The 17,157-nt window shown below is 44.8% G+C and overlaps 1 protein-coding gene across 1 annotated transcript in view; it reads left to right on the top strand.

Annotated features, from left to right (window-relative positions):
- Positions 1 to 17,157, top strand: part of LOC106570358 (unconventional myosin-Ig) — a 67,846-nt gene that overhangs the window by 27,015 nt on the left and 23,674 nt on the right. The window contains exons 17-22 of the mRNA XM_014142576.3: positions 4,213 to 4,345; positions 8,754 to 8,920; positions 9,257 to 9,464; positions 12,160 to 12,383; positions 14,557 to 14,701; positions 17,027 to 17,131. Coding sequence (XP_013998051.1) covers positions 4,213 to 4,345; positions 8,754 to 8,920; positions 9,257 to 9,464; positions 12,160 to 12,383; positions 14,557 to 14,701; positions 17,027 to 17,131 — 982 coding nt within the window. The remainder of the gene's footprint in view (positions 1 to 4,212; positions 4,346 to 8,753; positions 8,921 to 9,256; positions 9,465 to 12,159; positions 12,384 to 14,556; positions 14,702 to 17,026; positions 17,132 to 17,157) is intronic.

A 17,157-nucleotide genomic window follows, 5' to 3' on the forward strand; every position in this document is an offset into this window, starting at 1 on the left:
TTACAGTACCCTCTGCTCTCCTCTTCTCTCCTAGACCACTTCATCCTGTCCTTACAGTACCCTCTGCTCTCCTCTTCTCTCCTAGACCACTTCATCCTGTCCTTACAGTACCCTCTGCTCTCCTCTTCTCTCCTAGACCACTTCATCCTGTCCTTACAGTACCCTCTGCTCTCCTCTTCTCTCCTAGACCACTTCATCCTGTCCTTACAGTACCCTCTGCTCTCCTCTTCTCTCCTAGACCACTTCATCCTGTCCTTACAGTACCCTCTGCTCTCCTCTTCTCTCCTAGACCACTTCATCCTGTCCTTACAGTACCCTCTGCTCTCCTCTTCTCTCCTAGACCACTTCATCCTGTCCTTACAGTACCCTCTGCTCTCCTCTTCTCTCCTAGACCACTTCATCCTGTCCTTACAGTACCCTCTGCTCTCCTCTTCTCTCCTAGACCACTTCATCCTGTCCTTACAGTACCCTCTGCTCTCCTCTTCTCTCCTAGACCACTTCATCCTGTCCTTACAGTACCCTCTGCTCTCCTCTTCTCTCCTAGACCACTTCATCCTGTCCTTACAGTACCCTCTGCTCTCCTCTTCTCTCCTAGACCACTTCATCCTGTCCTTACAGTACCCTCTGCTCTCCTCTTCTCTCCTAGACCACTTCATCCTGTCCTTACAGTACCCTCTGCTCTCCTCTTCTCTCCTAGACCACTTCATCCTGTCCTTACAGTACCCTCTGCTCTCCTCTTCTCTCCTAGACCACTTCATCCTGTCCTTACAGTACCCTCTGCTCTCCTCTTCTCTCCTAGACCACTTCATCCTGTCCTTACAGTACCCTCTGCTCTCCTCTTCTCTCCTAGACCACTTCATCCTGTCCTTACAGTACCCTCTGCTCTCCTCTTCTCTCCTAGACCACTTCATCCTGTCCTTACAGTACCCTCTGCTCTCCTCTTCTCTCCTAGACCACTTCATCCTGTCCTTACAGTACCCTCTGCTCTCCTCTTCTCTCCTAGACCACTTCATCCTGTCCTTACAGTACCCTCTGCTCTCCTCTTCTCTCCTAGACCACTTCATCCTGTCCTTACAGTACCCTCTGCTCTCCTCTTCTCTCCTAGACCACTTCATCCTGTCCTTACAGTACCCTCTGCTCTCCTCTTCTCTCCTAGACCACTTCATCCTGTCCTTACAGTACCCTCTGCTCTCCTCTTCTCTCCTAGACCACTTCATCCTGTCCTTACAGTACCCTCTGCTCTCCTCTTCTCTCCTAGACCACTTCATCCTGTCCTTACAGTACCCTCTGCTCTCCTCTTCTCTCCTAGACCACTTCATCCTGTCCTTACAGTACCCTCTGCTCTCCTCTTCTCTCCTAGACCACTTCATCCTGTCCTTACAGTACCCTCTGCTCTCCTCTTCTCTCCTAGACCACTTCATCCTGTCCTTACAGTACCCTCTGCTCTCCTCTTCTCTCCTAGACCACTTCATCCTGTCCTTACAGTACCCTCTGCTCTCCTCTTCTCTCCTAGACCACTTCATCCTGTCCTTACAGTACCCTCTGCTCTCCTCTTCTCTCCTAGACCACTTCATCCTGTCCTTACAGTACCCTCTGCTCTCCTCTTCTCTCCTAGACCACTTCATCCTGTCCTTACAGTACCCTCTGCTCTCCTCTTCTCTCCTAGACCACTTCATCCTGTCCTTACAGTACCCTCTGCTCTCCTCTTCTCTCCTAGACCACTTCATCCTGTCCTTACAGTACCCTCTGCTCTCCTCTTCTCTCCTAGACCACTTCATCCTGTCCTTACAGTACCCTCTGCTCTCCTCTTCTCTCCTAGACCACTTCATCCTGTCCTTACAGTACCCTCTGCTCTCCTCTTCTCTCCTAGACCACTTCATCCTGTCCTTACAGTACCCTCTGCTCTCCTCTTCTCTCCTAGACCACTTCATCCTGTCCTTACAGTACCCTCTGCTCTCCTCTTCTCTCCTAGACCACTTCATCCTGTCCTTACAGTACCCTCTGCTCTCCTCTTCTCTCCTAGACCACTTCATCCTGTCCTTACAGTACCCTCTGCTCTCCTCTTCTCTCCTAGACCACTTCATCCTGTCCTTACAGTACCCTCTGCTCTCCTCTTCTCTCCTAGACCACTTCATCCTGTCCTTACAGTACCCTCTGCTCTCCTCTTCTCTCCTAGACCACTTCATCCTGTCCTTACAGTACCCTCTGCTCTCCTCTTCTCTCCTAGACCACTTCATCCTGTCCTTACAGTACCCTCTGCTCTCCTCTTCTCTCCTAGACCACTTCATCCTGTCCTTACAGTACCCTCTGCTCTCCTCTTCTCTCCTAGACCACTTCATCCTGTCCTTACAGTACCCTCTGCTCTCCTCTTCTCTCCTAGACCACTTCATCCTGTCCTTACAGTACCCTCTGCTCTCCTCTTCTCTCCTAGACCACTTCATCCTGTCCTTACAGTACCCTCTGCTCTCCTCTTCTCTCCTAGACCACTTCATCCTGTCCTTACAGTACCCTCTGCTCTCCTCTTCTCTCCTAGACCACTTCATCCTGTCCTTACAGTACCCTCTGCTCTCCTCTTCTCTCCTAGACCACTTCATCCTGTCCTTACAGTACCCTCTGCTCTCCTCTTCTCTCCTAGACCACTTCATCCTGTCCTTACAGTACCCTCTGCTCTCCTCTTCTCTCCTAGACCACTTCATCCTGTCCTTACAGTACCCTCTGCTCTCCTCTTCTCTCCTAGACCACTTCATCCTGTCCTTACAGTACCCTCTGCTCTCCTCTTCTCTCCTAGACCACTTCATCCTGTCCTTACAGTACCCTCTGCTCTCCTCTTCTCTCCTAGACCACTTCATCCTGTCCTTACAGTACCCTCTGCTCTCCTCTTCTCTCCTAGACCACTTCATCCTGTCCTTACAGTACCCTCTGCTCTCCTCTTCTCTCCTAGACCACTTCATCCTGTCCTTACAGTACCCTCTGCTCTCCTCTTCTCTCCTAGACCACTTCATCCTGTCCTTACAGTACCCTCTGCTCTCCTCTTCTCTCCTAGACCACTTCATCCTGTCCTTACAGTACCCTCTGCTCTCCTCTTCTCTCCTAGACCACTTCATCCTGTCCTTACAGTACCCTCTGCTCTCCTCTTCTCTCCTAGACCACTTCATCCTGTCCTTACAGTACCCTCTGCTCTCCTCTTCTCTCCTAGACCACTTCATCCTGTCCTTACAGTACCCTCTGCTCTCCTCTTCTCTCCTAGACCACTTCATCCTGTCCTTACAGTACCCTCTGCTCTCCTCTTCTCTCCTAGACCACTTCATCCTGTCCGTACAGTACCCTCTGCTCTCCTCTTCTCTCCTAGACCACTTCATCCTGTCCTTACAGTACCCTCTGCTCTCCTCTTCTCTCCTAGACCACTTCATCCTGTCCTTACAGTACCCTCTGCTCTCCTCTTCTCTCCTAGACCACTTCATCCTGTCCTTACAGTACCCTCTGCTCTCCTCTTCTCTCCTAGACCACTTCATCCTGTCCTTACAGTACCCTCTGCTCTCCTCTTCTCTCCTAGACCACTTCATCCTGTCCTTACAGTACCCTCTGCTCTCCTCTTCTCTCCTAGACCACTTCATCCTGTCCTTACAGTACCCTCTGCTCTCCTCTTCTCTCCTAGACCACTTCATCCTGTCCTTACAGTACCCTCTGCTCTCCTCTTCTCTCCTAGACCACTTCATCCTGTCCTTACAGTACCCTCTGCTCTCCTCTTCTCTCCTAGACCACTTCATCCTGTCCTTACAGTACCCTCTGCTCTCCTCTTCTCTCCTAGACCACTTCATCCTGTCCTTACAGTACCCTCTGCTCTCCTCTTCTCTCCTAGACCACTTCATCCTGTCCTTACAGTACCCTCTGCTCTCCTCTTCTCTCCTAGACCACTTCATCCTGTCCTTACAGTACCCTCTGCTCTCCTCTTCTCTCCTAGACCACTTCATCCTGTCCTTACAGTACCCTCTGCTCTCCTCTTCTCTCCTAGACCACTTCATCCTGTCTTTACAGTACCCTCTGCTCTCCTCTTCTCTCCTAGACCACTTCATCCTGTCCTTACAGTACCCTCTGCTCTCCTCTTTCTCCTTCAGCTGTTCAAACTCTCTTCAAACTCTTTCATTTGAGCCTGTGTTCGCTTTTATAACCTCCTTCCATCTCTCTCTCTCTTCTCTCTCTCTCGTTCTGTAGTTCCAACCCTGTGCTGAAGGAGATGTGGCCAGATGGTCAGCTGAGCATCACAGAGGTCACTAAACGACCCCTGACTGCAGCCACCCTCTTCAAGAACTCCATTGTGGCCCTTGTGGATAAACTGGGCTGCAAGGTCAGTGGTGGTTGATTGCAGACTGGTTGTATTGGGCAACTCCTCATAGCGATAAAAGTTCATTCTGTTCATGGTGACTCTGGTGTGCCTGGTAGGTTTGATGTTTGTCCCACTCCTACTTTTCTCCCAACTTTTCGGCAATATAATATGAATCCGTGTTGCTTGGCAATGGCTGTCAAATCAAGGCCACTCGTCCGTCACTCTCCATGCTTTTTATCTAACATGAGCTTAACCTCTCTGTCATCATCGTCCTCTGGACATTGTGGACTAGCCACGCCTGTGTTTCTAACAGCTGGACGAATCAACCAGCTCCTAGAAATATGGATAACGTTGTCAGAGATAACAATGTCTGTTTTTGAGAGGTCAGTCAGATACTGACAAACTGCAGGGATGATTACTGAGACACACACACACACAAAAATACCCCAAAACACAGCCTGGTACGGTTGCCACCCGGCTGCCTGTGGTCCTATAAGCCTCTCCCTAGGGGGTCTAGTCTATCTATCTGTCCTGTGAGAAAATGCCTGGACACAAGACATACCACTACATTAATGAGATGGCAGTCTGCTGCACAGACAGGACTGGTCCTGTATTCCACACAGACCTGTGCCATATCTACAGTATATGTGATGTAATATCCTGTATCTCACACAGACCTGTGCCATATCTACAGTATATGCAACGTTTTAGACATATGAGTGATAAAGCATGTCTTACAGCATATGAGGAATTTGTTTCTACATGAGGTGATATGTCTCCCTGTAACCCTGACTGAGATGGGACATTTCCTGATGTTATTTTGAGATGACCGACTCGTACTTCAGTGTTTCTCTGTGAGGATGCGCTAGGCCAGTGTGCATGGAGAGGGGACGGGGACGGGACGGACACATTGGGGACAGTTTTTAGGTCATGTTGAAGGACTGAATGCCCTGATTGTTAGTCCCAGGGGGACACCTGTACCCAATCTGACCTACCGCTTCTCAGCTCCTCGTTCTACCCCTCCCAGTCTGACTGCCTCCTTTCTCAAGTCTCTGATGAACTGAGCTAAAATTGTTGTGCTGGTGTGTGTGTGTGTGTGTGTGTGTGTGTGTGTGTGTGTGTGTGTGTGTGTGTGTGTGTGTGTGTGTGTGTGTGTGTGTGTGTGTGTGTGTGTGTGTGTGTGTGTGTGTGTGTGTGTGTGTGTGTGTGTGTGTGTGTGTGTGTGTGTGTGTGCTCTGTTCCACTGTATTCATCCTGCAGGGGGCAGTGAATGAGAGACAGACCACAGAACACTAAGAACAGAGAGAACAAAGTTCTGCATCCCAAATGGCACCCTATTCCCTATATAGTGAACTATGAGCCCTGGTCAAAAGTAGTGTTCTTCAATGGAAATAGGGTGTCATTTGGAACACACAACATGCCCATTCCCTTGACAAGAAGATGTGTCCCTTAATATGTCCCAACAAGCTCCTGTCTGGCACACAGAGGTAGCACAAGGACACACTGTATGTGTACCAAATGGCACCCTATTCCCTACATAGTGCACTACTTTATAGGGAATAGGTTACTAATTGGCATGCTGCCACTATCTGTGCACTTTAAAAACTAGTATTATGCCATTTTAAGAGTTTAATAGTCTCTTTCTGTAGGACAGACGCGCTGTGAGTTTGGCCGCGCTAGACTTTAATGATGCATTGATATTCTAATAGGCTTGGATGTATTTCTGCATGATTGCACAAGGCAGATTCAGTCCTCTTTGGGATGGCTATGTTCCACTGAGTTCTGTACAGTCTGGTCCATGCCAAGTTGACTACAGAGCCAACTTGGGCAAAATAGGTATTTCTAATGTTTGTCACTATTTTGCTTTTGGACTCTTACCACTATTATGACCAGTATAGGTTATTCTGTCTATTACAGGAGCTGTACTATGTGATACTACAGTAATACAGTATTTGACTGTTCCACTACTCTCTGTATTGTGAGAGCGGTACTATGTGTATACAGTATCTCCTATACAGTACATAGATGCAGTAAAGAGGTCAATGGAACTCGACCAAAACAATGGAAATGCCATGGAAATGCGTAGGGGAAAGGGCCATGAAGATCCTGAATCTCCTCATTGCCCTCAAGCAAAATTTTCCTACTGAATATTTAAGCTATTGTTTATACACTGGGGGAAAAAGGTATTTGATCCCCTGCTGATTTTGTACGTTTGCCCACTTACAAAGAAATTATCAGTTTATAATTTTAATGGTAGGTTTATTTGAACAGTGAGAGACAGAATAACAACAAAAAAATCCAGAAAAACACATGTCAAAAATGTTATAAAATGATTTGCATTTTAATGAGGGAAATAAGTATTTGACCCCTCTGCAAAACATGACTTAGTACTTGGTGGCAAGACCCTTGTTGGCAATCACAGAGGTCAGATGTTTCTTGTAGTTGGCCACCAGGTTTGCACACATCTCAGGAGGGGTTTTGTCCCAATCCTCTTTGCAGATATTCTCCAAGTCATTAAGGTTTCGAGGCTAAAGTTTGGCAACTCGAACCTTCAGCTCCCTCCACAGATTTTCTATGGGATTAAGGTCTGGAGACTGGCTAGGCCAATCCAGGACCTTAATGTGCTTCTTCTTGAGCCACTCCTTTGTTGCCTTGGCCGTGTGTTTTGGGTCATTGTCATGCTGGAATACCCATTCACGACCCATTTTCAATGCCCTGGCTGAGGGAAGGATGTTCTCACCCAGGATTTGACGGTACATGGCCCCGTCCATCGTCCCTTTGATGCGGTGAAGTTGTCCTGTCCCCTTAGCAGAAAAACACCCGCAAAGCATAATGTTTCCACCTCCATGTTTGACGGTTCTTGGGGTCATAGGCAGCATTCCTCCTCCTCCAAACATGGCGAGTTGAGTTGATGCCAAAGAGCTCCATTTTGGTCTCATCTGACCATAACACTTTCACCAGTTGTCCTCTGAATCATTCAGATGTTCATTGGCAAACTTCAGACGGGCATGTATATGTATTCTTGAGCAGGGGGACCTTGCGGGCGCTGCAGGATTTCAGTCCTTCACGGTGTAGTGTGTTAACAATTGTTTTCTTGGTGACTATGGTCCCAGCTGCCTTGAGATCATTGACAAGATCCTCCCGTGTAGTTCTGGGCTGATTCCTCACCGTTCTCATGATCATTGCAACCCCACGAGGTGAGATCTTGCATGGAGCCCCAGGCCGAGGGATATTGACAGTTCTTTTGTGTGTCTTCCATTTGTGAATAATCGCACCGAATGTTGTCACCTTCTCACCAAGCTGCTTGGCGATGGTCTTGTAGCCCATTCCAGCCCTGTATAGGTCTACAATCTTGTCTCTGACATCCTTGGAGAGCTCTTTGGTCTTGGCCATGGTGGAGAGTTTGGAATCTGATTGATTGATTGCTTCTGTGGACAGGTGTCTTTTTTACAGGTAACAAGCTGCGGTTAGGAGCACTCCCTTTAATAGTGTGCTCCTAATCTCAAACTCCTAACCTGTATAAAAGACACCTTGGAGCCAGAAATCTTTCTGATTGAGAGGGGGTCAAATACTTATTTCCCTCATTAAAATGCAAATCAATTTATAACATTTTCGACATGCGTTTTTCTGGATATTTTTGTTGTTATTCTGTCTCTCACTGTTCAAATAAACCTACCATTAAAATTATAGACTGATCCTTTCTTCATCAGTGGGCAAACGTACAAAATCAGCAGGGGATCAAATACTTTTTTCCCCCACTGTATGTGTATTTCACAATATGTTAAGAATCTGAGTATAATGATTGTATGGATGTCAACAGAAATACATGTTCTTGTCATCGTAACTGCATTACGGTTAAAAACAACTTTGACTACCACCCCTGATTTCTGTATGCTAGCTATTTTACCAGCTTATACAAAAGGGAGCTATCATTTAGCAGTCACTTCTTCATAACATGAAAAGGGACAACTTCTAAATGTTATGCAGTGAAAACAGCCGAAAATATCGAAATCGGACTTCAGTAACCACATTGTGGGCCTGTTACAGTACATCAATTATGATGGATTTGACGAATATCCACTTTGTTAGATCAGATTTGTTGAATGTGCGCCAATCCGGCGTCCTTCTATCCCCGCGGTCTGCGTTCCATTGACCTTTTTACTGCATCTATGACAGTGTATTGTATCCTGTTGGACTGTGACTGTGTTCGCTGTATTGTAAGAGCCGTACTATGTGTTACTGCACAGTTTTCGACTGTGTTGTGTATTGCAGTATTACAGTATTATATTAGAGGATTCTGTGTGTTGTATTCTAGGAGCCATACTTATTGACTGTGTATTATTCTGTGTATTACAAGAGAGGTAGTATGTGAGACTGTACTACACAGTATATAACTATGCTGTTAATGACTTTGTGTTTTGTATTGTAGGAGCCATACTATGTGCGCTGCATCAAGCCCAATGAGATGAAGTCTCCCGTGCTGTTTGACGACGCCCGATGCCAACACCAGGTGGCGTACCTGGGCCTGCTGGAGAACGTCAGGGTGCGGAGGGCAGGGTTCGCCTACCGCCAGCCCTACGCACGCTTCCTACAGAGGTCAGAGGTCATGCACACCCTGAGGTCTAACGTCAGTGGGGCGAAAGCATTACATAAAGAATGAGTCATTTCTCAGCAATTAGAGTCAATGTCCGTGATTTTAATAACATTCTGCCACAGTATTCATGCGAATAACAAGCTTCATATGACTGTGTTCAACCATGTGTATAACAGAGGAATTTAAATCTATCCAGTGTCCAATCCTAGCCTCAGTGCCACTCTGTTTGTTCTATCATACCAACTCCATACCAACTCCACCCTGAGTCACTCATTGTCATGTTTAGCACAACTGCCTGTATCTTGAACTCTTCATCTTCCCTCCTGTGTGTACTGTAGGTATAAGATGACGTGTGAGTACACCTGGCCCAATCACCTGATGGAGACAGACAGGGAGGCAGTGGAGGCTATTGTTACGCAGCACGGTTTCCAGGACGACGTGGCGTATGGACACACCAAGCTGTTTGTGCGAACACCTCGGTCCCTTTTCACGCTGGAGCAGGAGAGAGCTGCGCTCATCCCCATCCTGGTGCTGTTCCTACAGAAGGTAGGGGCCCCTAGTGGCCGGAGGCTGTACTGACAGTAAAAGTTTACAAACTGGGTTGTGTTCAATCAATGGGGAGAAAATGGTATATATCTGTCTTGCCAAATGTACATTTTCTCCTGTTTGGTTTTACTGAACAAACCCCTGCTTTCAGATACTCCACACACAATTCTATGGCATTTATCCTGAATTTATATTTCCTGTTACTTTCATAGACCAAATTATTCCTGTATGTATGAAAACAGACAGAGATGCATTTAATTGTCCAAGGACCCATGGCATTGGCAGTTAGTCCTAATTAAAACCCCATCGACAGCTTGCGTATCAGAATGTGAATCATACAGCAGCATCCACATCTTATTAAGACCTCTGCATTTAAAGGGGCAATCCGCAGTTGAAACAATAACAAAGCCACTGTTTCAGTAAAAAGCTGAGGGATGGGGCTGGAGAAATGTAACCACTCTCAAATTCATAGAAAGACCTATGGATGCAAGGACGGACCATCAGCGATATTTTTACTTACATGTAAAAAATGTTTTACAAACAGAGTAAAACAAACTTATATTTTAGGTTCTGATGGGGTACGGCAGTTGAACTAAGCTAATTCGGTATTTATAAGTTAAATTCTTCAAGAATCAATGGGTACATATCATTAATTCACAAGTCCAAAAATGGATGATACAACTGCAGATTGCCCCTTTAAAAGAAAAGCTTTTAATTTGTCTCCAGCTTGACGATGATCTGGCTCCCAGTCACAGCTTGAGTCCCAAATGGCATCCTCTACCTTTGTAGTGCACTACGTTTTTTTTACCAGCGCCCTTAGCACAAAATAGGGAATTGGGTGCCATTTGGGATGTGTTATATTCAACTCAGTGTGATTCATCTGCTGAGTCAAATGGAGATCGCTCTGATAACAATAATTGGGATAATGAATGCGATCAGAGCCATCGTTACATTACATTTCATTAATTATTCTCTTCTTCTTGCTCTGTGATTGTGAATTAAATGCCCTGCTTTTCTCTCTGACCCAATTCAGGGATGCGTCCCAAATAACTCCCTATTCCCTATATAGTGCACTACACCGTATGCGCTCTGGTCAAAAGTAATGCACTATATAGGGAATATGTTGCAATTTGGGACGAAACCCGGATGAATCTATCTGCAGCTAAGCCTCTCTAACTGGAACAGAACATTGTCTGGAACTCAGCAGGAGTCTAACCCAGACAGTCTCTGGACAGACTTTGATTTGTCCCACACAGAAAAATCAATGGTGTACATTTAACTCAGAAAGTGTTAAATGTACACTATTTTCAGTGAACATGAGCCCTGCTGAACTGGTGTTAAGATAACACCTTTGAAAGAGTTAAAGATTTAACTCTGTTGCAGTGTTCCCCATTTAACTTTTGAAGTGTTCAAATTAACTTTATTGTGATGTTTGCATAGCTCTACTGTAGAGTGATACGCAACACTTACAGTGTAAAACATAACACTTGATTTAGAGTAAACTTGACACACTTTGCGTTGTGCTGACGCTGTTACTCTTTCTCAGTGTTAGAAATGAACACCTGTTGTGTTACAGTAAATCATTTTGGGGTGTTGTTTTAACGCTGTATGGTCTAAAGCCTGATTTGCACATTTCCCAGGGTGCCTTTCCTTTTCGAGTGAATTGTAGAGTTACCACCCATGACTGTATTTGTTATTGACAGAGATATGGTTATTGAATTCTTTCATTTTAAAGACCTGTGGCTTTCATTAAGTGAGTACCTAGGCAAATGTTATCATTAAAATTGAACTCTATGACAATACAATACTTATATCATTAGGCTTTACTTTGATGGCCAAGTTTAATCCTCACACAGTGCTGTTAGGAAACTCTTTGTCACATTATGCTGGCTTGTAAAGTGATGTGTAATTCATATTGGATTTCAGACAGTTATGATATCCAACAGTTGGGATTTTTATTCACCTGCAACCTGCATTCAGAATGAATGCCAAGGTTAGGAAAGTTGATACGAAGACTACTTAAACCGTTTAAACTGGAACAACCATTTCAGTAATGGGTGCAATAAATCTAACCAACTGATTGGATTAGTTTATTAAAATGTATGTTATTTATCCTTGTGTAGCATAAGATTAATCAATCAATGTACATGCAAAAACAGAGATATTAAAAACAATCCTAAAGAATATATTTTACAATAGAGCATTCTGGGAAATATGATAAGGATGGGCATGGTTTCTATGGGACTGTTTTACTCTCCAAAGTGTAAAACAATAACTCTGGTTATTAACACCAACACTGGGGTTTCATTTACACCACTGGGTGTCAATTTCACTCTTACAGAGTGAATTTAACACCTAAATCAACACTAGAAATGTTACACTGAAAAATTAACACTGGCAAATTTGCTTTGCAGACTTTGATTTGACAACTAGTCTACCTGTCACCCTTCTTTCTTCCGCTTCCTCCTTTGTTTCACCTTTTATTAGTATTTCCCTAACTTGCTACTTCAATTGAGTGCCCACTGAAAAGTGTGGACCCATATAGACACTGGAACAACACTGACAGTATTGATTTAACACTGGAGAATTTGCTGTGCTCCATCTCTCTCTCTCACTCTGACTCTCTCACTTTCTCTCCATCCATCCCTCACTCTCTCTTTCGCTCTCTCTCTCCCTCCCACCCTTTCTCCCCCAGGTATGGCGTGGGGCACTGGCGAGGATGAGGTGCCAGCGTATGCGTGCCATCTATGCCATCATGGGCTGCTACAAGCGCTTCAAGGTCAAGGCCCACTTCTGGGAGGTAGAACGACGTTTCACCAACGTACGCAACATGGCTGACTATGGGAAGAGCGTGGAGTGGCCCACGCCGCCGGCAGCCCTCGCACAGTTCGACAGCATCACTCAACAGCTGCATCGCAGGTCAGTCAGCCCCCGTAGTTACCACAACGAGAAATAGAATGTGCATGCATTTATATCAGGGGAAAACGACTGCCCCCTCTCATTGAAGCCATGAAGTTCAAGGCCGACCGCCGTACTGCAGGCATTGTTAGTAGAAAACAGCATCCTCCATTATAGTGAATGGAAAACTGCCAATCTCCGTGTAAATAAAAATATGTTTAGAAGACAATCATGGTACCAATAATTGCTTCTAATACGCCAGATGTATGTCCTTGAACCGATTATTTTTCAATCATACACAGAAGATACTTTAAGGATCTTTTAGTTGCTAATGGCAGGCTGCAGTACCTCGGTCTGCCTTTAATTTGGAGTTACTCAATAGGAGGGGGCAGCACGGAGCTAGCCTGCAACGTCACTTCCTGGATGTCTCCATGAGACTCCATCTTAACCGACTTCATTTGGCTTCAATGCACTATTGAGTCTTAAAATAAGAATGAATGGTGTCACGTGATCAATGGCTTTGTTCGTTTATATATTGTCATTGCTTTAATATGTTTGGGGTCACTTAGAAATGTACTTGTTTTTGAAAGAAAAGCAATATTTTGTCCATTAAAATAACATAAAACTGATCAGAAATACAGTGCAGTGTAATGGCTGTTGAAGGGAGTAGACCAAGGCGCAGCGTGTTGAGTGCTCATCATAATAATTTTAATAGAACACTTTAAACAAAACAAGAAACGAACGACAGCCAAACAGTTCTGTCAGGAACAAGAACTAAACAGAAAGTAACCACCCACAAAACCCAAAGGAAAACAGGCTGCCTAAGTATGGCTCCCAATCAGAGACAACGATATACAGCTGTCCCTGATTGAGAACCATACCCGGCCAAAACAAAGAAATACAAAACATAGAAAAAAGGACATAGAATGACCACCCTAGTCACACCCTGGCCTAACCAAAATAGAGAATATAACCCTCTCTATGGCCAGGGCGTGACATGCAGACATTGTTAATGTTATAAATGACTATTGTAGCTGGAAACAGCAGATTTTTATGGAATATCTACATAGGTGTACAGAGGCCCATTATCAGCAACCATCACTCCTGTGTTCCAATGGCACGTTGTGTTAGCTAATCCAAGTTTATAATTTTAAAAGGCTAATTGATCATTAGAAAACCCTTTTAGAATTATGTTAGCACAGATGAAAACTGTTGTTCTGATTAAAGAAGCAATAAAACTGTCCTTTAGACTAGTTGAGTACCTGGAGCATCAGCATTTGTAGGTTCAATTACAGGCTCAAAATGGCCAGAAACAAAGAACTTTCTTCTGAAACTCGTCAGTCTATTCTTGTTCTGAGAAATGAAGGCTATTTCATGCGAGAAATTGCCAAGAAACTGAAGATCTCGCTGTGTTCTACTCCCTTCACAGAACAGCGCAAACTGTCTCTAACCAGAATAGAAAGAGGAGTGGGAGGCCCTGGTGCACAACTGAGCAAGAGGACAAATACATTAGAGTATCTAGTTTGAGAAACAAGTCCTCAACTGACAGCTTCATTAAAAAGTACCCGCAAAACACCAGTCTCAACGTCAACAGTGAAGAGGCGACTCCGGGATGCCTCTGTCCAGTGTCTGTGTTCTTTTGCCCATCTTAATATTTTATTTTTGGCCAGTCTGAGATATGGCATTTTCTTTGCAACTCTGCCTAGAAGGCCAGCATCCCGGAGTCACCTCTAGCTAACACACTGTGCCATTGCAACACAGGAGTGATGGTTGCTGATAATGGGCCTCTGTATGCCTATGTAGATATTCCATAACAAATCTGCTGTTTCCAGCTACAATAGTCATTTACAAAATGAACAATGTCTACACTGTATTTCTGATCAATTTGATGTTATTTTTATTTACTTTTTTTGTTGCTTTTCTTTCAAAAACAAGGACATTTCTGAGTTACCCAAAACTTTTGAACGGTAGTGCATATTTTGGTAACTACAGTAAGGAAGTCTGTAATTATCTTAGTGGGCAGAAGGGCACGGCATATGTTCTTTCTTCACTATAAAATGTAGTTACTGTTCATTTCAGGCCTATACACAGATTATTTTTTATCTTATCTGACAGAGTGTGGTTAAGAATGAATGACAGCACTTTTTTCTGCAACGTCTTTGATGTATTCTCTATTATACATGTTTGTTCCCAGGTGGCGTGCCAGGCAGATAGTGAAGAACATCCCTCCGTCTGACATGGGGGAGGTGAGGGCCAAGGTGGCTGCTCTGGGGGCTCTGAGTGGGGAGAGGAAGGACTGGGGCTGTGGCCGACCCTGGGAGAGGGACTACCTGTCTAACGTGAGTCACAACACGTTAGCTGTATGTCAAATTACCTCCTAGCTCCTCCTTCCAGCATATCGCTTCCACCTATCCAATCCTCTCATATCTACAGGAGTGGCCAGAGAATAAGGGCAAGGGTTTGAATTGTAATTCAACAGTTGGCTAACATACTCACATGTCTTCCTATCATCATACCTTGAATATAGTATTTCAACAAATAGTAAAATGTGAACAACAACTTTTTGCAACGTTCATATTCTGTCCCCATGGGTTGGCCCCAAGTGCAGTTCTGTAAAAGAAATCTAGACGGCACTGTACATTGAAACACTAATACAACATCATACACACACTCACCCGGGAGAGGATATATGGATGCCTGGTGCCCAAAATGTATGACGAATGTCTCGCAGCGAGAGATGAGTGGGGACAAATGGAGCTACATTGCCACTTCCCTCTCCTTATTGCAGGACAGCGGTGCTCGGCAGTCCGCGAGTGAGAGCGAAGGACACACTGTGCCCCGTGTTGTTGTGTTGCCGGCTTGCAGTGCAAACTCTCCCTATTGAGCAGTAGACTGTATCACGGTGACATTCAGATGGTTACTATACTACCAAATACCAATATTACAAGTTATTTATCTTGTGGTCTGCTATCCTACTCGAAATACAATTAAGTGAGATGAACAAATTGGCCACGTAGCTACCGGTGGGAATTGGGAAGCACCTCGATACAACACCGTTGTACTGGTCATTCGCTTGTCGTTACGTTAGCTAATTGGCATGTCATGGTGACATCTAGATGGTGACCAATACTACAAGTTCTTTCTCCTTAGCCCATTGAAAGAAACATAATTTTCCTTTACAAGTTTTAACTAGTGCCATTTTGTTGTTGTTGCTAGATAGCCAGCATAAACTAGCTAGCTGGGAAGGGCTCATCATCAGGACGACTGACTGAATCCAATCTGTTGCTCTCCACTCGCACGACGTACTATACGTCATCAATGTGGGCACCAGGCGTGTCCATATTCACCTCCTTTTCAACGGAAGTCCTCCACCAAACAGAACGTTTCGGACATTGTTTTGTTTCCATGTTCGTAAATAAGGTGAATCGACTCTCCCCACTCACCCTGACTAGTACACGGGGAGATGGGGAGTTCCTGAAAATACAATGACATTATTGAGGAAGCATTATTTACATTCTTTAATTTAACCTTTATTTAACTAGGCAAGTCAGTTAAGAACAAATTCTTATTTACAATGACGGCCTACACCAGCCAAACCCGGACAATGCTGGGCCAATTGTGCGCTGCCCTATGGGACTCCCAATCATGGCCAGATGTGATACAGCCTGGAATCGAACCAGGGACTGTAGTGACCCCTCTTCCGAGTGGGGCTCCCGAGTGGGGCTCCCGAGTGGGGCTCCCGAGTGGTCATCCATCCCATGAAGGAATTCTTGTGATAAACCACATGACCAGCAGTTGCCATGTGACTCAATTTGACAATGCTTAATTCAAAGGCAGACACAATAAGTCTCATTCTAATGGGTCTCACTCACGCCTCGCTTACGGGTTAATCCAATGGCGTTTGGTCTGTAGAGCCATGAAAGGCCCCTCTAGGTATCATATTAATCACTCAATCAATCAGTCAGTTAGTTGGTCCTCGAGTGGTCTGTGGATTGTGTCCCAAATGACACTCTTTTCTCTACATAGTGCACTATTTTTGACCAGAGCCCAATGAGCCCGGATAAAAAGTGTAGACTGGGACGTCATTTTTACATATTGCTGTTCTTCAAATTCCTAAATAAATTTCCTTAAGGCAGGGCAGTAGATGTGGAAAAGCTATGTTAAGTTACAATACAACTACACTGCCATAAAAGCCATGACCCATCTCTAAATGCTCCTCAAAGTCAGTGTCTAATATCATTTCCCTCAGGCTGTGGTTTTTGATCTGCTGGTCTCAGAATATCAGTGATACAAGCTTGAAAGAGAAGGTTATAAACAGTGTTATGACTAATGAGGAGATGCTGTCCTAGCTGGTAGCAGTGTAGATGGTGGGTCGTGTAATATTAGCCTTGTTCCACCAAACAAGAGCGCAGCAATCAGGATGGTGGATCAGGCTGGTGTAATATTGTTTACGTCCCAAATGGCACCCTGTTCCCTAGATGAGCTCAATGGTCAAAAGTAGTGCTCTATATAGCAAATAAGGTGCCATTGGGCCCTGGTCAAAAGTAGTCCACTTTAAAGAGAATAGGGTATGGGCCCCGGTCAAAAGCACTATATAGGGAATAGAGTGTAATTTGGAATGCATCCCTAATGTGTACCTTTGTAATGTGTCTCTTTGATTGCAGGTGAGGGACTGCCCTCAGACGAGCTCTAACTTCATACGGATCTCCAAAGAGCTGAGAAACAAAGACCAGTACAACCAGGTCCTCTTCTCAGGGTTCTGTAGGAAGGTGTGTTACAGTACCATAGCCTACTG

The sequence above is a fragment of the Salmo salar genome, chromosome 14 (genome assembly GCF_965601325.2).
Source record: "Salmo salar chromosome 14, fSalSal1, whole genome shotgun sequence".
Lineage (NCBI taxonomy): Eukaryota > Metazoa > Chordata > Actinopteri > Salmoniformes > Salmonidae > Salmo > Salmo salar.